We start from the raw sequence: 22658 nt of genomic DNA on the forward strand, positions 1-22658 counted from the left end.
TGTTTTTAATAAGAAACTGAGTATTTGCAATCAAACAAATTATTTGATCAAGAAGATTTTTGTATATTACAAATTGTTACTTTATTTCAGATATCATTCTAGTTAAACAATGAACAATTAATTACATTTGCAAATCATTAAAATGAACATGGCTCAAATGGCAGCCCGACCGGTTTCAGGACATCACCCTTCTTCAGCCAGTCTAGCTTGAATCTAGTGGTTTAGTGAGCACGAGGCCCACACCTGGGCATACCCTTCCCACATAGGGCAGCAAAAGCAAACAAAATAATTGATGGATAGAATGCTGGACAATGCGAGCATTCACCCCCAGTCACAAGGATCTGGGTTTAATCCATCATTCTTTTGCTCAGCACACAACTCCAGTTTGGACCCAGCATATGCAAATCAGTCTTGACCCTATTCCTTAGGGGAACAGTCCGCCCGAACTGCCAAGCCAGGTCCTCCCTGGTCTGGAAACAAGCATCCTGGGACTGGTTTCAGTGCATCACCCTTCATCAGCCAGGCTAGCTAGTTATTAATTTCTAGAACTGTCCAGGGGACAAATAATCAAAATCAGAGCAGACAAGGACCTGTTGACAATGCAACAGGGCCAACATTTTCAGACGGAAACAACAACGCTACACTTAGCAGCTTGGCACCTGAATAAGTAGAGTCTGGTCACCTCAACCTGCCTCAACGAACAATGGAAATTTTAAAGGAAGCAAGAAAACAAACTACAAGAAAATGCTATGCTGCAAATGGAAGCGATACACCACTTGGTGCACAGCTAACAATCAAATGAACTCAATCGAAAAACAAGAAACAATAATCATATATGTAACTCATCTCCCAGACAGTCACATCAACTACTCAAGCATAGAGGTACATCTCGCTGCCATCTTAGCATACACCAGGGGATAAACATGCAGTTTCTTCACAAGACCTGTCATAAAACGATTCCTAGAAGGATCTAAAAGAATTGCTCCCCCGAGAACAGCTCCAGTTCCCATGTGGAGTCTAAATACAGTGCTCACAAAACTTATGACAAAACTTTTAAACATAAGGCAGAGCTGAAACACATCACTTTAAAAACAGCTTCTCTCATTGCCATTACAACCTTACGAAGAATAAGTGAATCTGAAAGAAACACGTTAGTGTTAGATTCCTTACCTTAGAATATCCCCAGGCGTCAGTCTGGATCCGGAAACTTTTGCGTAGCAGTACCCTTGTGCGTCGGTAGGCGTCGTCTGCAGGCGTCTCCTGCGGCTCCGCGTCCGTCGTCGGCGTCGTGCGCCGTGATGACGTCGCTGGAGTACATAGACGCCGCCTCCGCGCGCTGACGTCAGTTCTTCTTTTTTCCGCGCCAGTGGACGCAGATCTGAAGAGCGGTACCCGGTCTTTTGACCAAGTTATTACAACTAATATCTATCTTTTGTGCCTGGTAGGATGCCCGGTTTAAAAAACTGTGACGGTTGTGACCGTACGATGTCGGTCACGGACCATCACCGACTCTGTCTCCGGTGCCTGGGCCCCGACCACGACGTCGACTCCTGCGTCGATTGCCGGGCTCTGACTAACAAAGCTAGGCGGGAGCGGTCCCGCAAGCTACTCGAGCTCCGGGTGTCGGCCCCACGTCGAGAACGGTCTCGGTCCGGCCGGAGGTCCAGGGAGCGTTCGAGGGAGCGGTCGCGGAGCCGCGCCGGGCGCTCCGGAAGTCGACATCACTCGTCGAGTTCATCAGGTAAGAAACACAAGAAGTCGGGGCGTCGTCATCGTACCCCCGACTCCCCCCGACGCTCGCGCGATGCGGCCGGGGGTTCGGGTGACCCCAACCCTGCGACTCCGCGGGAGTTGCCGGCGCGGCCTGTCCCATACCCTCGGGTCCCTGGGCAAGGTGCGACGCCTGAGGAGATAGAGGCGTTCCTCGTGGCCATGAGGGCCCTGTCTCCTCCGGCGGGTTCCACGGCGCCTACGGGCCCAGTGAACCCGTCCGGGGGCCCTAGCGGTTCAGCTGACCCTGCCTCGACGCCGGCGGATGCTCCGGCGCCGCTAGGACCTTCGGGGTCGACGCCGGATGGACGTCCATCCACTCCGGCGCCGATTCCATCGGGGTTGCCCCTGACGACGCCCCCGCGCGACGCCGGTTCCTCTGTGCCGGCTTCGGGCGGCACCGGGGCTCCGGCGCCGGCTCCGGGCGGCGCCGACCCCTTACCCTCACCGAATCCGGACGCGGAGTCGGACCGGCGTCGCTCGACGCCGATGGGGCCTGTCGACCCCGTGGAGCCGGCCTACATGGTTGACACCGAATACGGTGATGATGTGGAGTACGGTGAGGGCTGGGAGGGGTCTGAGGACCCTCTGTCACGTGAGTGCCAGTATGACATGGACTGGACAGGTGATTTGGGGGACGCCAGTGGTCTAGATGACTCTCCTAACCCTGGCTTTGTCTCTCCTCCTTCCGTGGCATCGGAGGAGGGAGCTGCTTATTCAGTGGTGTTGATGAGGGCTGCCAAGGCCTTAAACCTTGAGCTCCCCGTCGCGGCCGTGAGGCCTAACATCCTCACTGAGGTCTTCAAACCGCGGTCATGCCCACAGGAGCCTCTGCTGCCGTTTAACGAAGCCTTATCAGACGTTCTGTTGGGCACGTGGTCCAGGCCCTCTTCAGGTGCGCCTGTTGATCGGAACGTGGCCAGACGCCACCGTCCTTGTCCGGACGACCCCAAGTTCCTGTCCACCCACCCCACCCCGAGAGTCTGGTGATCCAGGCCTCTACCTCCCAGTCCGCATTCCCGTCGGCCCCGCCCGACCGGGAATCCAAGAGGTATGACCAGTACGGCAAGAAGGTCTTCTCGTCCCTGAGTTTAGGACTGCGGTCTTGCAACACCGCTTGCCTCTTGGGCCGCTACACCCACTCTGTGTGGGATACGGTCGCGGAACTGCTGCCAGAATGCCCCATGGAGGTGCGGGCAAAACTCGGCAAAGCTGTAGCTGAGGGCCGAGATGCAGCTAGATATTCTATCCGATGTGGTCTCGATACGACCGACTCGCTAGGCAGAGCGATGTCCACGACGGTGGCGATTCGTCGCCACGCCTGGTTGAGATCCGCCAACTTTTCGGCAGATGTCCAGAATACTTTGATGTACATGCCGTTCGATGGCTGTCATCTGTTTGGTGACAAGGCGGACCACGCGCTGGAACGCTTCAAGGACTCAAGGGTCACGGCGAAGTCCTTGGGTCTCTCGACCCAGCGCCAGCAAACGGGTTCGTTTCGCTCCTTTCGTGGCCACGGAAGGGGCGCCCCACGCGTGCTGCCAGCCACGCACCGCAGCAATCATTTCAACGCGGTGGCGGCCGTGGAAACCGCCGTGGAGGCGGTCGGGGTCAACGGCGGGGTCAGGCCACATCTCCCCCCGCAGCATCTGCCTCAAAATCCTCCTAGTCCGTGCTTTCAGGCCCACGTGACGCCAGTGGGTGGCAGGGTTTGCCATCACCACGCCCGCTGGCGCACGATCACATCAGACAGGTGGGTGCTGCAAATCGTCCGAAGGGGCTACTCCCTCCCCTTCGAGACCACTCCCCCAGCCATGCCACCGCAGAACCACCGTGTGTCGGGGGACCACTTGCAACTTCTGCAGGAGGAAGTTACGGCCCTCTTGGCCAAGGGGGCCATCGAGCGCGTTCCTGGGCCAGAAGTAGGACGTGGTTGCACTACTTTCTGGTACCCAAGAAGGACAAATGGGGCCTACGTCCTATCTTGGATCTAAGGAACGTCAACGGCTTCCTCCGGAAGGAGAAGTTCAAGATGTTGACTTTGGCTCAGGTCTTGGCTGCTCTAGACCCGCAGGACTGGATGGTAGCGTTGGGCCTGCAGGACGCTTACTTTCACATCCCTGTCCTGCCGGCCCACCGGCGTTACCTGCGGTTCACGGTAGGCCAGGAGCACAGTTTATCGTGCTCCCCTTCGGCCTTACCAGTGCCCCACGGGTGTTCACAAAGGTGTTGGCGGTGGTCGCAGCCCATCTGCGCAGGTTAGGGGTTTCAGTCTTCCCCTACCTAGACGACTGGTTGTTGAAGGCGGGCTCACCCCAGACAGTCGTCCGCCACCTCCAGATGACGGCAGACCTCTTGCACGGCCTGGGGTTCTCCATCAATGTGCCGAAATCACACCTGTGTCCCTCTCAAAAGCTCCTTTTCATCGGAGCGGTTCTGGACTCGGCGCAGTTTCGGGTTTATCCTCCGGAACGGCGGGTCCGGGATATTCAGGCTTTGATTCCCATCTTTCAGCCGCTATCCCGGGTTTCGGTCAGGTTGACGCTGCGGCTGCTGGGGCTGATGGCTTCCTGCATCCTTCTGGTGCATCACGCTCGGTGGCGGATGCGGGCTCTGCAGTGGGACCTGAAGTTTCAATGGGCCCAGCATCAGGGCAACTTGTCCGACCACGTCTTGATCTCGGAGGGCACTGCGAGACAACTGCAGTGGTGGCTTATGGACCGCGATTGGGTCAGAGGCAGATCCCTCTCCCTTCCCCAACCAGAGCACGTTGTCGTGACGGACGCGTCCCTCCAGGGCTGGGGAGGCCACTTGGGAGAGGCGGAGATCAGAGGCATCTGGTCTCCGGCGGAGTCCCGGCTCCATATCAACCTGTTGGAGCTACGGGCGATTCGTCTAGCACTGAAGGCATTCCTCCCCTTTGTCAACGGGAGTGTAGTGCAGGTGTTCACGGACAACACCACCGCCATGTGGTACTGCAACAAACAAGGCGGGGTGGGGTCGTGGACCCTTTGTCAGGAGGCTCTGCGCCTCTGGCAGTGGCTGGAACGTCAGGGCGTGACTCTGACGGTTCAACACCTGGCAGGTTCTCTGAACGCCAGGGCGGACGAACTCAGCCGTCAGTGCTCGATGGATCACGAATGGCGTCTGAACTCGGACGTGGCGCAAGGCCTCTTTCGGAAATGGGGAGAGCCTTGGTTAGATCTATTCGCCACAGAAGAGAACGCGCAATGTCATCAGTTCTGCGCGTTGAAGTTTCCAAGACGGCACTCGCACGGCGACGCCTTTCGGCGCAAGTGGAGTTGCGGTCTGTTATACGCCTTTCCGCCTATACCACTTCTGCCCAGAGTGCTGAAGAAGATCAGGCGCGACCGGGCCCAAGTTATCCTTGTGGCTCCGGACTGGGCTCGAAGGTACTGGTATCCCGAGCTACTCAGCATGTCAGTCGGTCCCCCGATCCGCCTGCCCCTTCAGGAGGACCTTCTGTCACAGCAGCAGGGGACGGTCCTCCACCTGAACCTGTCCAGTCTCCACCTCCATGCTTGGAGATTGAGCGGCAGCAGTTGAGGCCATTTGACTTGCCTCCTGAAGTCTGTGATGTAATTCTGGCAGCCAGGCGTCCCTCCACAAAGTCGGTATACGCCTGTCGGTGGAACAGATTTGTGGCATGGTGCACAGCAAAGGCTGTGGATCCTCTCTCTGCCCCTCTTTCCGAGGTTCTTCTGTTTCTCCTCTCTCTTGCCCAGCAGAGCTCTGCTCTGGGCACTATCAAGGGCTACCTTTCGGCCCTTTCGGCCTTTCTCAGGCTTCCTGATCAGCCTTCTTTGTTCAAGTCCCCTATTGTAACGAGATTCTTGAAGGGCATCACACACATGTATCCTCCTGTTCCGTTTGTGATGCCTCAGTGGGACTTGAACCTGGTTCTGACCTTTTTAATGTGTGCTCCCTTTGAGCCCCTTCATTCTTGCCCTCTCCGTCTTCTGTCTTTAAAGACGGCTTTCCTGGTTGCCATCGCCTCTGCCAGGAGAGTGAGTGAGCTCCAGGCTCTTTCTGTCCAACCTCCCTTCTTGTCCATCCATCCTGACAAGGTGGTTCTGAGGACTAGACCTTCTTTCCTGCCCAAAGTAGTTTCTGCTTTTCACATCGGGCAGTCCATCACCCTCCCTTCCTTCTTCCCGCCTCCGCACCCTTCAAAAGATGTAGAGCGGCTCCATCGTCTGGACCCAAAACGTGCGCTTTCATTTTACATGGATCGCACACGCCAGTTCCGGGTGGATGACCAACTGTTTGTTGGCTATGTGGGTGCGAAGAAGGGACGGTCGGTCTGTAAACGGACCATCTCTCGATGGGTCGTTCTCTGCATCAAAGCGTGCTACTCTTTGGCTCGGAAGGAGCCTCCTGTTGGGCTGAGGGCCCATTCCACTCGGGCCACGGCGGCTACTACTGCCCTGGGCCGGGGAGTCCCCTTGCAGGACATTTGCCAGGCGGCTACGTGGGCCTCGCTGCACACTTTTGCGAGGCACTACTGCCTGGACAGTCAAGTCCGGAGGGATGGCTTCTTTGGCCGTTCTGTCCTCCAGGACTTTCTGGTGTAGTATTGTATTGGTTCGCAGACCCACCACCGGGGTTGGTATTGCTGGGGTATCTATTCTAAGGTAAGGAATCTAACACTAACGTGTTTCTTTCAGATGAACAAGTTACTTACCTTCGGTAACGATATATCTGTAAGAAACATTAGTTAGTGTTAGATTCCTTACCGAACCCACCCATCCTCCCCGTTCTGCGAACTGATACCTAGGGTTAAGGACATCCCTTTCAGGGCCCTAGTTTCAAAAGGCACCAGTGTTGGTTCTCTCATGGCTCTGCGTCTTCTGGCGCGGAAAAGCTGTGTACAAAGAACTGACGTCAGCGCGCGGAGGCGGCGTCTATGTACTCCAGCGACGTCATCACGGCGCACGACGCCGACGACGGACGCGGAGCCGCAGGAGACGCCTGCAGACGACGCCTACCGACGCGCAAGGGTACTGCTACGCAAAAGTTTCCGGATCCAGACTGACGCCTGGGGATATTCTAAGGTAAGGAATCTAACACTAACTAATGTTTCTTACAGATATATCGTTACCGAAGGTAAGTAACTTGTTCATTACAAGCACTAACTATACATGAACCAGTCAGCAAATCCACAAGGACAAAGTTATTTTAAAACAAACCCACAGTTCCTTACAAAAGTGGTATCCAAATATCACTTAAATCAAAGTATTCTCCTTCCGGTTTTCTTCAAAAACCCACAATCAAAAGGGGGAAAAAATCCTCCATAGCCTAGATGTAAGGAGAGCACTACTGTATTAACTACAGAAAACAGAACAAAGTTGCAAGACCAAACAGTTGTTTGTTGCCTATGCACACACCAACACAGGAATACCAGGCACAAAGGCAGCAATCTAACGATGGATAGTCCAAACCATCCATCCATGCTATACCACCACTAACAAGGAATCAACATTCCGACCAACAGCTCACACCACTGGGGAAAAAAGGAGCGACTCTGGCATTTATGGGCAATGTGCCCATAGACACTATATGTGCAGCAGCTACATGGGCATCGCCACACACCTTCACCAAACATTATTGTGTGGACATACAAATCAATAAGGAAGCAAAAATAGGACAGAAAGTACTTCAACCCCTGTTCGCATGGTGTTCCTCTCACCACAGCCTGCCGAGGATGGGAGAAACCGCTACGTAATCAGATACACAGCATGCAAGTCCAGAAAACTATTCATGCTGCAGAATGAAATGGTTACTTACCAGTAGGAGTAGTTTTGCATCTTGAAGAGTTTTGTGGATTCACATGCGACTCACCCGGCCTCCCCTACAAGGAATACAAACAGCTGGGGAAACAATTTATGATAATTATCTAAAGAACCATCTAAAGAACTACAGACTGAAACCATAGAGCGAAAAAGAAATCCGAAGATGGTTACCACACACAACGACCTACAGGGCGCCGTCTGACGTCACACAAGGGACGTACCTGGCACCAAATGGTGGTCGACAACACCCAAAATGAAAAGAAAAAAAAATACTTTTCCAGACCCAACAACTAGATGGTGGTATAATGCACAGCATGTGGATCCAGAAAACTCTCAAGCTGCAAAACTACTCCTACTGGTAAGTAACTATTTTGTTATAAAAGAGCAAAACAAAGGCGATTTAACATGAGGAATCCATTTTGACATAGAAACTTTCAAGTTCTGCATTTCAAAAGTAACTAATGGGGAACACTTACAAGCAAAGCTTCTCACTGGTCAGCGTGGACACTTGTTCTTCTCCAGCTGGCAAAGGTCTTTACTCTGAGTAGACATTATAATATATATTGCTTCATGCTAACAATGTTTTCACATTTCTGTGGTGCTTACTAGAAATTCACCTAGTTTTGAAAAAAATGTGATAAGGGTAAGATTGATTTCTAACAATATTTCAATGAGGGTCTGGGTGTGAATTAAAACCCTTCCAGTCGGAAAAGACTCAGGAAGGTGTTCTATAAATAAATATTTCATGATCTACAATCCATTCTGTGGTGATCCAGGAAAACCTAACTGAAAACATGATGGCAGTGTCACCAGAAAATGTAAAATCCAGGACACTTTCCTATTTCAAAATATTGCCTTTCCCCCTCCTCCACTTGATATGTATATGCAACCACTGCCAGTTTTATTCAGAAAATACATAATGAGTTTCCAAGGATATGCTGATGATACCGAGCTGGTAACGGAGGTGGGGCCTGGAATGGACGCTGTTATATCTGATTGCCTGGTTGACATCCAAAGGTGAATGAAACTCCACGTTCGACTTTAACGGGGCAAAGGTGAAAGGAATGCTACTGGGAAGTTGGCGTTTGGGGTCATTGCCATTTCGTTCATTTGGTACTTCATTCGGAAAATTGTCCACTAGATTCCCCAAATGTGAAACATATCGCTGTCTGATCACAGTGTGCAAATAAATAGATGTTGGTAGTAGTCAAGGACTTTTTGTGGATAGTGAAGCGTGGGAGAGGCTCTTAAGACTGCTGTACTTCAATTATAGGTTACTGTAATTCACTGTATATTAGATGCCCTCAGCGCAAGTAGTTCCATAAGGCAACGTAAGGTGCCTACTTTAGGATGCCATATTAGGAGAGAAGGATTACTGTAAATCTATCTTTTGATTAGTGTACAGCAACACGGAATGGTGTGCTGAAAAGCCTTGCCTGTTCCCTGGTGACCACACAACGCCACCAGCCCTTTGCCACATGTAGGATTGAGCTGTGTGGGACTAAGACTGTGAGACCACGTGACCCCAAATATTGCATTCTCTCACTGGCTGTCAGTCGCAGCAACACTTAATTATATCCTTATACTGACAAATAGAGCAATTCAGACTGTATGCCTTCAGTATATGTTTAAGAAGAAAGAGAGGAACCCCTTGGAATGATCAAGGGAAATGGGGTATCTAACCCAAAGTAAACTAATTCCCTTGAGACGTATACAGAAAAAGTTACAAAATAGCTTCAAGCTGAAGTATACAGTCAAAACTAGTGCAAACTCAAAAATAAAATACAGCAAAATGATTTAAAGAAGTAAACAATAAAAACAATTCATATTGACCTATATATCACAAAATTCTCTAAACGTAATAGTTAAAACTAAAGACACAATTTATAACACAAAACATAGGTTGTAAAACATAAAATGTGTTGAATACAAACGGTACATTCAAAGATATTTCTGTATACGTCTCAAGGGAATTAGTTTACTTTGGGTGCCTTCAGTATATGACAGATACTACCGATATACCAGTCTGTGTGCAGTTTGAGGTTGGATTATGCTCCCACGATTCACACGCCCAGGTTTAGGATGTTTCCAGTTGGCGGTGGCTTCCGGTCAGTCTGCAGAGGTAAGTGGTGGAATTCACAAATGAGTAATAAACATGCAGGAAGGCATTCCTTCAGAATGTTTTTCATTATAATCCCCTGACTCTGGAAGGGCTCCCAGTTTTTTCTTTGGATAAAGTGACCACAGTCTGTTGGATCTGGCATTCTGGGGCAGCCTTTAATGTTCATGTGGCACATATTTTGTGAAAAAGTTTTATTCTTGCAAAACTACTAGTTATTTTGTTTTCTCCTCATACAAACAGCATACTGAGAATGATCTGCACCTTCTGTTGGCTGAAACCAAAGTATGTTTGACAATTCATCTCTCAGACCAAGGTTATTAGCCTGTTACTTATCCTGTGGATGGCGTTGGTTGTGCATTTTGTTTTCATTATTCTAACACTTACATTGGCTTTCTTTCAGTATCACAAGGAAGCTGTTCGTCTGATGTCTGGAGAATTTCGCCAGAAGATTGGAGACAAATATATTAGTTTTGCCCGAAAATGGATGAATTATGTGCTTACAAAGTGTGAGAGTGGCCGAGGTACCAGACCCAGGTAATGAGACGTAGTTACCCCCAGGAAAAATAGCGTCTGAATAGCTGAGCCTGAGGAGAATATGTTGAATGTCAAACTTTGCAAGGGCTGTATTTCTAGTGCACCTAAGATATATGTGGGCCACTATGAAAGGGCAGTTTTACATTTATTATTTTGTAACTTCATTTCAAACACTTGGCTTACTGCACGTTAAATAACTTCTTGAGCCATAACATTTTATATTGTATTGTATTGTAATGGCCTTTATATAGAGCTTACAAGCCCTGACGAGGTGTCAAAGCGCTTTTTCTTCGATTTAATGTGAAACGCAACAACATGCAAATGTATATTAAAGAGGTTTTCAAAAGTGGAGTCAGTCGATCCTCCATCGTCAGAAACCCAGTGCTTTCCCGATTCTAAATAGAGTGGGTTAAAATGTAAGTTAAGCAGGATGAGAGCACCGCCGGTTTACAGTGCTGCTCATCCTCCATCAAACTCTAAATGGCCCCCAAAATCTTAAGAGTATCTATCTTGAATCAGGGATTATTTTTGGTTTTAAAAGTAATGAGCTGCATCAAGGTGGTTCTCTCAAGAATGTTCCACAACTGGCAAGATACATCCCAACCTAGTTCATGGATCCTTTGGATGTGCTGCTTGTCAGTGAGAATTTGTTTGTGACAATTCCTGTAGAGTCTGCAGAGATCGTTCATCCCATCTGGAATTTCGTGGTGTAGGATACAGTACCCTTGGAGCAACCAAATCTTGCGTTTTGTGAATCTCAATGATGAAGGTTCAAGTGTTAATTAGTTCAGTAAGGAGCCATTGCAAGAGTTTTGCTTCATAATACTTGTTTTAGGTTTATTACCCTTTCTGCAATTCTGGATAGTGGATTAGAGGCCAGGTAAATTGTTCAGCGGAGTCTTAAGGATGTAGCTTGAAATCTCATATCTCTTTCAAACACTAATGCCTAATTACAGATTTCACGTATGAATCACCTATTTGTATCACCACTCTGTGTGTACTGGAAGTCTGAGGTCAAGATCCGAAGGGAGGCATATTCCACCTAGAAAGTCATTGGCTCTCATTATCCCCACCTAACCCAAAAAAAACACAGTTCTTCAGGTATAGCTTATTTAACAGGATTATGTTTAAATGTTGCTGTCCCATTTCCTTGACATTAGTTTTTTAGAGCGAGCCTAGCAGCGCCATGTGCAGCTTGCGAGGCATGCTGTATTCACTTCTAAAGGATTTAGCCACGCCCTCACTGCAGATTGGTTAAAGGGTGTGTCCTTCAAAAAGTTTTTGTTTCTATGTTTTGTTTTTGGGTATATATCCCACCTTCTCGTGTGTTACACCTCCCCTGGAGTATTTACCTATTATGGAATCCTTTAGCTCATGGGTTTGTTCTTTGTGTTTGCGCACTCTTTGCAGCTTGTACGTCAGCTTTTGAAACACGGCAGCAAACTTCCTTTCTTTTTTATTGATTTACTTCTGCAGCATACGAAGATAAAAAGCTGCATGCCTCAAATGCTACATAAGTAAATAAATAGAAAAGAAAGGCGGGCGGCTGCTATGTTTAAATCTAAAACCAACGTACAAGCTGAAAACATTGCCGGCTTTTGCAGCTTGTACGTTGGCTTTAGCTTTAAACATGGCGGCCGCCCACCTCCCATTTCTATTTGTTTAGTTTCATTGGCAACACAGTGCCAATGCATGGGTGTGCTCTTAACTTTTCTTTGCTGCAGTACTCCGTGCCATTGGTCACTTTTGCAGACCTTCAATTACGTTATTATGGCCATCACTTGAGGTGCTTGCATCAGCGTGCTGTTTTTCATTCTATGCTTGCTCAGTTGCTCACCGCCATCCTCAGACCTTAAAAACCCAATTTTGTCACAGCTGTAGGCATTTTTGGTACATTACTTATATTATTCTTTTAATCGCCGGCCTGTGACGTACATCTTCCATCTGCCCTAAAGCAGATGTGTGCTTTTATGACACAATTTTGCAAGTGGCAAGGAAGATTTGACGAGAAATTACAGCCCACTGGGCAGATCTGGCGGACAGAGAGTGTTCCTTCTGCCAAAAAAGCAGAGGAGTGAGAATTTAAGTTAAATAACATTGCTTACAGAGTTAACATTTTATTTGAAGACTGTCACAATAAAATGGTAGAAAATGATGCATTGGAATCCGAATGTGATATATTCAGTGCATGAAGAGGCTAAACATAAATAAAAACAATTATTTACAACTCCAAAAACTCAAACTTTCACAAAGGTGAGACCGATTGCATTGCAAATGCTTGTCTAACTAATATAGTTTTCCGAGTGGCATTAAAATGGCTATTTCTGTACTTGTGAGCAGTCATTCTGCTCTAAAAGATTCATACTGGTACTTTTTTCCCACAGTGCTTCAAGGCACTTTATGTCCCATGTCGTCAGGCAAGGCACAGGCACATAGTTTGCAGAGCAAGAGATACGTTCTTCAGAACTGACACATGTACCACTGTCAAGTCCCTGTATGTGCAGCTTTCTTCCATACCGGTCGTTTTGTTCATCTCATGAACCATTTGGATAAGGCATCAGATTTTGGACTGTACTTGGTCAAGTCCTCCATGTGATGCATATCTTCCAACTTCCAACACACATTCCCTCCCCGACCTGAATGTTTTCTTTCATTTCCCTTACCTTTGCCATTGATAACCAGTTTCAATAAATGCCAACCATTCAAGACACATTTTACCTACGTAACTTGCTTGTTTTGTGTTTGTAGCACACCTCTGGCGAGATTGTTCAATGTGTGATTCTGTCTTGCTTCCTTTTATGGGATACTAAACCAGTTTTGTCAGTGGCCTTTCATTTTTTATTTTAAAATCCTGCAGAAGATTCATGAGTACTAAAAAAGTAGAAGAGAAACAAAAGGTTCAGCTACGTGATCTTTTATTTTCATAGACCCCTAAACAGGGAAACATGTCCCCCCTGGACATTGCCTGTTGACAATCTAAAAGGTGTCCATTAAACCAGAAACATTGCAGGATTCACTGATAAAAACTGAGGTGTGTTACACACTTAGGAAAAGAGAGCTGTCATGCTGTCATCATGGTAAAGAAAGTTTTTCCATAAGGAGTGTACAAAAGTATACCAGTCATGATACCAGAATGATTTTAAAGCTAAATCTTTCTGGAGCAAGTCCCTCTGAGGAAATGTGTCCCAGAGAACCCCTGTCCATGCCCTAAAGTGGCCAGTGCCCTAGCATTGACTGATGCCAGTCCTTCTTGGGTCCATGCCATAGTTTTCTCCATGGCCTAGGGTTTCTGTACTGAGCTAATATTTAAACTGTTCACACCAGTGGCTGTCCTCCTATCATGACTGTCTCAACTTAGGCCTTTACACCATCACCAACACAAGACGAGAACTGAAAAGCATTACTGAATAATTGGCCGTTGGACCTATGATCTTGCTCTTTCCGATGTCTGCACTAGTCTTACGATTAGTGTCCTACTGGTCTAGAGCAGTGGTTCCTAGACTGTGGTACGCGCACCCCCTGGGGCCCGTGACACATTCCCTGGGGATCCACAGGCAGCAGTTTGAAAAGCACTGGAAAGTTCCTTGTATAATCAACAGTTTCCAGGCAACAATAAAAGTGCCAAGATAACTCCATTGATTAATGTACCTCCTGGAGAGAGACAGGAATTTTGACTAGTGGCAGTTGGTTAATATGCCTGCTGCAAAGAACATATACCATGCATTTCATAAATAACAATCGTAATCTAGCACAGTGAGCTATGTACTGCCATCAAAGAGCTGCATGCAAACTGCATGGTACAGGTTAGTAAAAAAAATGTCCCCCGTCTTTGATTATCCTGATTCTGCTAAAAAAGTTTGTTTGGGATGAAATAAAGTCTTATTATTAAAGTCAAAAGCTAACAACTGTGTTGTGTTCTGAATCCTGAATTTTTGCTTCTCCAGACGAAGCATTGATATGAGAGTTACTAATAAACACATGAAGTGCATGTGACAGAGGGGCTTTGGAGAGATAAGAGGCACTGTTGGAGGGTGATCGTGAGGGAATCATTAAAGAGCCCTAACAAAGATTGTTGTTTCCTGGTGCATAGTAAGGTTATCATTTGCGATGCTTTAAAAGCTAATACAATTCAAGGTGTAATGACAAATATGTTGTAGAATGCACCATTTCCCCCAAATATTTATTGGGGGAGAACCCCTCAAAGTACCCAATGTAGTGGTCAGGCTCACTCGCTGCACTTGGTGTGAACCGTATTGGAACTGCTATGGGTTTCCAGTTCAGCAGGAGCAGGAACCTTGTACTGCGAAATAAAACCAAACATTGAAAAGTTAGTCGCCAACATGAAGCACCAACCTTCCCATTAAGTAATTTTTTATTTTTTTTGTTAATTTTTTCATATAAAATCTTTATTAATTTCAGTACTTTTTTGGTGTGCACATGTGTGTTTATTTTGTTGAATTATTGTTTTAATGTTTGAAATTTAAATTGTAAAAATTGCTTGGGGGCCCCAGCTTCCGGTAGTGACTCGGGGGGTCTTCAGGAGTCAAACGTTTGGAACCCACTGTCTTAGCAGACAAGGAGGTATCTTGCCCAGAAACTAGATTTTGCAGTTGGCTACAAGGTCATAACTTAGGGGTCTCTGGTAGAAGTTTCCGTCAGAGGCATCCAACACTTAGATTGCATTCCTAATCAGGCATTGGGAGAGTGTCTGGCAAAGGATCTCTTGAATCCTTTAATAACTGGTAATATGTTTATTTCGCACACTGGATGAAAGGGGAACCTTTGAACCTAGGTATGTGCTGCTCTGCGCTGGTCAGTGTCGATCCCTCTATTGAAATCATTCCTCTGAGTCACATATTGTTAAGTTGAAGCAGTCATCCAGGCATCTTCAAAATCTTTGTGTCCGTTTAGTGGCATTACTGATATTTGTTCTTAAACTGGATCCCTCTGGTGATGGAGGCCCCTACCAACTTAAGGCGAGATGAGACATCCATCAACTAAGAATCTTTCAACTAAGAACCTAATCATCCTACCCTGCCTTCCATGTTAAGTTTTTAAACCTTGAGTGTAAGAATCTCACCTCCATTAGGCCATTCGGACGATAAAATGTTTTTTCTGTAGACTGCGAAACGAATGGCAGTTTGAGCTCAAAATAAAAATAAGTGGCTAGGGTTTGCCACTGGCTTTGGGAAAGGCCATCATTCTCCTATCTTGTGCATTATATGATATACTGTTGATGTTTTTCTCTCCCACGTCTCAAGATTTAAGGTGGAGAGTGATAAGGCATATCTTTCAATAAAATGGCCTACAGGAATTATTTTCATTGTTTTCCCTGCAAAACATCCTAGTAAAGCATGGTTTTCAGGATCTTGAGAATCCGTTCCGTCCAGTTCAGAGGCAACGCCTTTTATGGTATCTTTCGGTGTTAACTGATTAACGTTACACTTGACTGATGTGACCGGAAACGTTGTATTTTGGTTGTCGTTTCTTTTGCTTGCAGACCCTCCTTTCTGTGGCTTTGGATGTTCTATGAGTCAAGGTAGAGTGGGGCATTGGCTATGGAGAAATAAGAGTCACTGTAGCGAGTAACTCGTATGTGTATCAGTTATTTGACTCTTTGAATTGATGAACTGCTAAATTTGGTAATCTTTAATAAAACATCCAAATCTATGTATGAGGTTTAAGTGCAACTGAAAGCCGGAGTCGAATCAGAAGTAGGCCTGAACAAACAGTAAATTATGCTGCAGTAATTTACGGAATGTCACATTAAGCTTGTTATGTTAAATCGCTCCATAACACACCTGACATAGCTACGTCAGTGGCAATAAACATTTATTGTGAAATTTTACAATCAAGAACAAAAAAGGTGTGGCTGTTGTTTGCTGTGCTTTTATCAAAAATTGACACAACATATTTCGCCCTAAATTGTAGGACAGATTTGCATTTTGTGTATATTTGTCAAAATGTTGCGTAATTATGTGAAAGTAAATATTTTGCACTGCCCTAATCAGAACCCTGTGAACTGAATTACACAGTAGTAGAACATAGCAATCATCGCAAAGCTATTTTTGAAAGAGGAGCCCACGTTTCACAAACACTTGCCTACTAGCTAATTAATATGGACATTCAAAGGCAGGCGCAATTGTGCTAGTATTTTTGAATGACTTCTTCAAAATCAATTTTTTTTCCGGATGCCCTTTTCACAGCTGCTTTTTTATGCATTAAAAACACAAAAGAAATGCAGCCTTAAAGGGATTAACCTCTTTTGAGCCCGAATGGTCTTGAACAGCTATGTATTGTTTCTCATGTTTGATCCAACCTTGGTGTTTTTTGTGTCATTTGAAAGGGCTGTCAAAGGTCTGTCGATTCACTGTTCTGGTGATTTGGGGCAAAGGGGAAAATGACCTAATGTGCTTACTTTGTGTGTTGCAGGTTCTTGCATCATCCTGGTTGGATTGCTCATTGTTTTAACTGATGTTTACAAGGAGAGACCCTCTTTTACACACGCTCTTATTTTAATGTTTATACACTCGTAGTACTCTACACTGAAGTGTGTTACTTTGTGCACGTTTGTGTTACTGTATCAACTGCGTGGTTTGACATGTTAATTTTGATGCCAGGCCATGGCCTGCAGAGTGAAAAGCATATTTTAGAACTACTATTGTTAAGTATATTTGCCTGTCCCACTTAATTGATCCCCATTTTTGTGCTATAAAAAAACATTGATTTCTACTCTCTTGCTAGTGTTCCTTTGACTCAGACATGCAAGAATTTTGACTCTTGACTTACTGGGTAGTGCACCGTATTGGAAAATTTAGAGCACTCGTTATTTGACAACCAGCCTGTGTTGCTTATGTCTTGTTGTTTATCAGTAAAATTATTTTAAGGGCTTTTCCAGTTTGGCATCAATGCCCCACCAGCATCTCCCTGCATTTGGTTCATATACTAATCATTTTTTTTTGTTTTTGGCAGGTGGGCGACACAAGGTTTTGATTATCTCCAAGCAATAGAGCCAGCTTTCATTTCAGCTCTGCCCGAAGATGAGTTTTTGGTATGGAAATTATTTCTGTATTACCACATGGGTTTGTTCAGCATCATGGCAAGGTGGCCAAATGTGCCAGGATATTTTTGTTTTAAAATTGTTGTTGTATGCAAAGAGTTTGCATTTCCATTTCCCCGAAGTGATTTGTATACCATATATTCTTTCCAGCCCTTTCCCACGAGCACACATTCAAACAATTAATTGTTGGTTTTTAGTAATCATATACAGGATACAGTCTCATGAAACCTGCTCACTCTGGGCGATGTGCTATAAAATTGCAGTTAATTTGTGTATAAGCTCTACATACATCGATCCCACAATATTAACTACCCGTACACATGGTGGCGTCATGTAACAGTTTGAATCTTCGTGAAATTTTCAAAACTAATGGGGTAGTCAGGTCAGCTGCTGTGTTGAAACTTGCGGGGTGATTCGGCAAGTGGGGGGGGGGGTCCCAAAACGCTATTTCTCCATGTTAATTTCCATAAGAAACTGGTGACGCAGCTACAGCCTGAACTGCTGAACGGAATTACACCAAATTTTACAGAAAGGTAGCTCTTGGTCCAATGTGCACTCTTTTTGATAAATGTTGTAGGTTCATTCAGTAGTTTCTATATTTGATATTCTCCTGTAACATTCTCACATATACCTTTTCAATATTTATTTTTTTCCAAATTAAATGTTAGTCATCTACTTAAAAATTGAGTTTGTTGATTGAATATAATTGTTTTGTCTTATCAAATAGATAGAATGGTCGCGAAATGTAAAACTCATCATAAGAATGGGACACTTCTTGCACACAAAGCAACCATTATTGGCAGCATTTTCAGCTTTGTGCCTTCTGATGGTGTGGAAGGGAGCAAATAAAAGCATATCTTTCATTTTTTATTTTATTTTGTCCTTCTATTCCATTTGTCCTTTCATTCATGAATGGTTACTAGTTAATATTTGTTAACCCTTGCATGTACTTTTATAAAGAATCCCAATATGTGTGGGTGTTTTGCACACTTCAGACATTGGGCTATACTTAAGCTACATTTGGGTGATATCTGTGCTACATTTGTTTGTTTTTTTCGCGCTGGTGGCCACCTTGGGAGACTTATTTGTTATGAAGCTCACTAATTTCCTCATTTATTGCAGTATCCCCAGAAAATGCTTTCAATATTCCACTTGATTCCATCAAGATGGCGATCAGATGTGCCACACTTCTGGCATTGATTCAGAATGTTAGCATTCTAGTTGCTTATCAGAACACTGTAGTAAACAACCGCTGTTCACCAGGGAGATAACAAACAGGCAGTCTGCTGCTGGTGTTGAAAGTACATGTTTGTGCCTACATGTCAGAATGTTTAACCCCTTCGATGCTGATGACGAGCTCAGCTCGTCATCAGCCACGGGGGGGGGGCGTGTGCGGATGACGAGCTGAGCTCGTCATCTAAAAGCCGCGTAGGGGAAAAATAACCACCGCAGCGATGCGGTTAAATGAAAAATTAAATCTCTCATTGTGTTTCGTTCTAAATTAAATGTTTTAAGTTTTACCAGTTTGATTAAATCAAAATGGCTTCAGGTGTGCCATATTTTTTATCATAAGTAACACTGTTAGCGCTGTAGTTGTTCTTTAGAACACTCTGGGAGGCTGTAGTAGAACACAGTGGAATCAACTGAGAGGTTGCTCCTGTTAGAAGTACAGGTTTTACTTAAATGTCAGACTTCGTTCTCATTTGGCTGAGAAACATAGTGTGAATTTACAGAAAGTATGCCTTCATTTTAGCTGGTGGAGCACTTTCTTTAACCTATGTGGGAAAATCTTGTTTTCAGCATAAGGCTTTTTTACAGGGTAAAATCATGACTTTAGAACATACCCGGATTCCTAAAATAAGTATAGTACCATCAACTAATGATTTCTCCTTTTTGTGATCCTCAAAATCTTCTTTTCACTACAGGGCATTCAGTGGGGTGCTGTCATGTGTATTGGTCCCAAAATAGCTACCAGCAACCTCCGGTTGAAATGCTGACAGAGAATCAGAGCTCACCATGAGATCTATGCTTAGGCTCCTCCCAGATATCCTTATTTAAGTTCCCTTACATTTCTCACAACTACTGAACGGATTTGCACCAAATAACTGAAAGCGTAATCTGGAAACCAAAATCTACCTTCCTTCCAAATTTTGGTGTAACTCTGTTCCCCTGTTCGGGCTGTAGCCAGGTTCAAAGCTTCTAATGGAAGTAACATGGGAAATCGTATTTTTTTCGACCACCCCCTCCCTTTTTTTTCGGCACCCACTTGACGAATCGCCTGAAACTTTATATGCACAAAGAGACTCACTGTGACATTTTTTTCGGAACCTTTAGTGAAGATACGTGGAACAAATCCATATATATATATAGGCAACTTAAAACTCCTTTTCTATAGAAACATGGTTATATATATATATATATATATATATATATATATATATATATATATATATGTGATCAAGACGGAGGTTGCACTGTCGAAATGCGTAATGCTGGGCTCTTGCCACGATTTATCTTTGCTGACAACCCTGCAATAAATGCACTTTAAGCAACCTAGCACGCTGTGGTCCGTACCTGAGTCTTGCTGTGACGGTGGCATTCCAGGAGCGTGGATTTCTTCATATGTATATATATAATTGATGCAGTAAATCAAAGGTCAGTGTGCGCCTGGGAGGCCATGAGATGTCAGAGGCTCCCCTCCTTTCCTCCGAAGAAGGCCGATGCAGGCCGAAATGCATTAGGATAATTGGAGCCGGTTTTTAAATAAATGAAATGTTTCCCTGCCTGTGGCGTGTGCTCCTCGACTTTTCTTTTGGAGCGGAGAAACTGTGAATGAAATTAACACAGCCTGGGTCCTGGCTGATGAGCGATGCACCCCCTAAGAAAGCGCGCCGGACTCTGCCTTAAAGTGGACCAACAAGAAGAAGGTGAATAACCCAGCTCCGGCAGCGGCGCCACCAGAGACAAGACTTTGGAAAGGGCCCCTAAATGCTCTATCATGGCATCGACGGGGACACAGGCATTTCTAAATTGCCAAAAATTAAATGTGACATCGACCACTGAAGGTTCAACATTGCAGGCTTAAAGACGCACTACAAAGACCAGCATGCACGACATCATTCACCCACCTGAGGACAATAATTGATGCAGTAAATCAAAGGTCAGTGTGCGCCTGGGAGGCCATGAGATGTCAGAGGCTCCCCTCCTTTCCTCCGAAGAAGGCCGATGCAGGCCGAAATGCATTAGGATAATTGGAGCCGGTTTTTAAATAAATGAAATGTTTCCCTGCCTGTGGCGTGTGCTCCTCGACTTTTCTTTTGGAGCGGAGAAACTGTGAATGAAATTAACACAGCCTGGGTCCTGGCTGATGAGCGATGCACCCCCTAAGAAAGCGCGCCGGACTCTGCCTTAAAGTGGACCAACAAGAAGAAGGTGAATAACCCAGCTCCGGCAGCGGCGCCACCAGAGACAAGACTTTGGAAAGGGCCCCTAAATGCTCTATCATGGCATCGACGGGGACACAGGCATTTCTAAATTGCCAAAAATTAAATGTGACATCGACCACTGAAGGTTCAACATTGCAGGCTTAAAGACGCACTACAAAGACCAGCATGCACGACATCATTCACCCACCTGAGGACAATAATTGATGCAGTAAATCAAAGGTCAGTGTGCGCCTGGGAGGCCATGAGATGTCAGAGGCTCCCCTCCTTTCCTCCGAAGAAGGCCGATGCAGGCCGAAATGCATTAGGATAATTGGAGCCGGTTTTTAAATAAATGAAATGTTTCCCTGCCTGTGGCGTGTGCTCCTCGACTTTTCTTTTGGAGCGGAGAAACTGTGAATGATATATATATATATATATATATATATATCTCTTTACAAACCTACGTTCCAATATTTTGTCTCTCAACATTCTGGTGTTTATATTTTGACCTGTCCACATCCGGGCTTTAATATTCCCAACCACACCCATGTGGCTCACTGTTGGATTCCTCATCACACAGTAAAGCAGCACAATCAGGAGGTGAGCTAGAAACGCTTGCACAGATTTGGTTTCCAGCTCAGTTATGAATGCTCGACACAGTTTGGCTCCAATTTAAACTTCCTGAGGACTTGAGAGGTGTGCTTAGGTAAGTTCCTTAATCCTGGGGGAGAGGGTAGCAGTGCCTGCTTACGCAGAGCAGGCGATTTTCAGGTCTGTACCAGCATATCATCAAAGTAATTATATATAGAGTTAAGAATAGCAAATCTATGCTTCTCTATATGTGCGTTTCTTAACAGTATTTTGGTAGCGAGTAATGTGCAGTCAGTATTCTTGACCTTAATGTGCACAGCGGTCTCTCAGTCACATTCTCCACCCCAGTCATAAACATGCAACAGTGAGTAGTGGATGCAATTTATCACTGAGTGCCTGTTTTTTTAAGTCTCACCTAGGCAGCGCGCATGCGCTGGCCTAGGAGATGACCTTTAGAAATCGGTCAGCTCCTTTTCAAGCACCTTGCGGGAGCGAGCAGCCGCGCGCCGACCATCTGTTTTCAATTAGCATGGCCGCTCCTAGCTCCTGCAAGCATGAGTGCTTGAAAACAGCGTACCCTCCCCCACCCTACCTCCCCTCCCTCTCTCTCCTGCAGTCAGGCGGGCCTCGCTTATCACCGGTGTCTGGGTCTTAAAATGTTTGTGGCATAGCTGGCCCCCACCCCTCTTTGCAATTCCCTACTGGCCCCACCCCTCTTTGCCAAGTCTCAGTGCAATAATAATGTAAAAGAGAAAGCACAAACCACTTGGGGCTGCAGATGAGAATTCTCAGAGGGCACATGAATGGCAAAGATTGCATAAGATCGTAAAGCAACCTGTTTAAATGGAATTAAACACCTCTGCTTTTATTTTAGTTCGATTGTGTTTTTGATCTTTTTGGCATTTTCCATGTTTTTTGGCATTAGTCGTCACTTTTGTTATCACAATAATTATATAAAACTTACAAGTATGAACTCACTGCAACTGTAAGCCCAATGAAAACGCCCCTATTTGTAGAGCAGCTGGTTTATATGACCCTCCAATTGGAAGACTTGTTTCTGTTGTTAATGACAAAATCGTCTCACTATCCAATGGAAGCGTGCGTTTCTACGGGCCGTGAGCAACTTTGTCCAATGTGAGTGTTTTTGGGCGATGCGGCAGTCACATGATCCCAGTGGCTGTCTCTGTGTCTCCTGACAGGTCTCATCATGGTAAGTGGGGTGTGACTGAAGGAAACTGGGGGCACTTGTGTCACCAGCTGGTACGCCTGCAGCAGGGGTTAATCGTTCTACACCAAGCTGTTTTTCTCTTACCCAAGCTTTCGCATGCATTTAACGCTGGCCT

General features: G+C 45.7%; 1 protein-coding gene across 3 annotated transcripts in view; it reads left to right on the top strand.

Moving 5' to 3' along the window:
* Positions 1–22658, top strand: part of MAP3K4 (mitogen-activated protein kinase kinase kinase 4) — a 474364-nt gene that overhangs the window by 356258 nt on the left and 95448 nt on the right. For all 3 annotated transcript variants that reach the window (XM_086927243.1, XM_086927245.1, XM_086927246.1), the window contains exons 13-14: positions 10106–10239; positions 17212–17290. In XM_086927243.1, coding sequence (XP_086783369.1) covers positions 10106–10239; positions 17212–17290 — 213 coding nt within the window. The remainder of the gene's footprint in view (positions 1–10105; positions 10240–17211; positions 17291–22658) is intronic.

The sequence above is a fragment of the Lissotriton vulgaris genome, chromosome 6, assembly GCF_964263255.1.
Source record: "Lissotriton vulgaris chromosome 6, aLisVul1.2, whole genome shotgun sequence".
NCBI lineage: Eukaryota > Metazoa > Chordata > Amphibia > Caudata > Salamandridae > Lissotriton > Lissotriton vulgaris.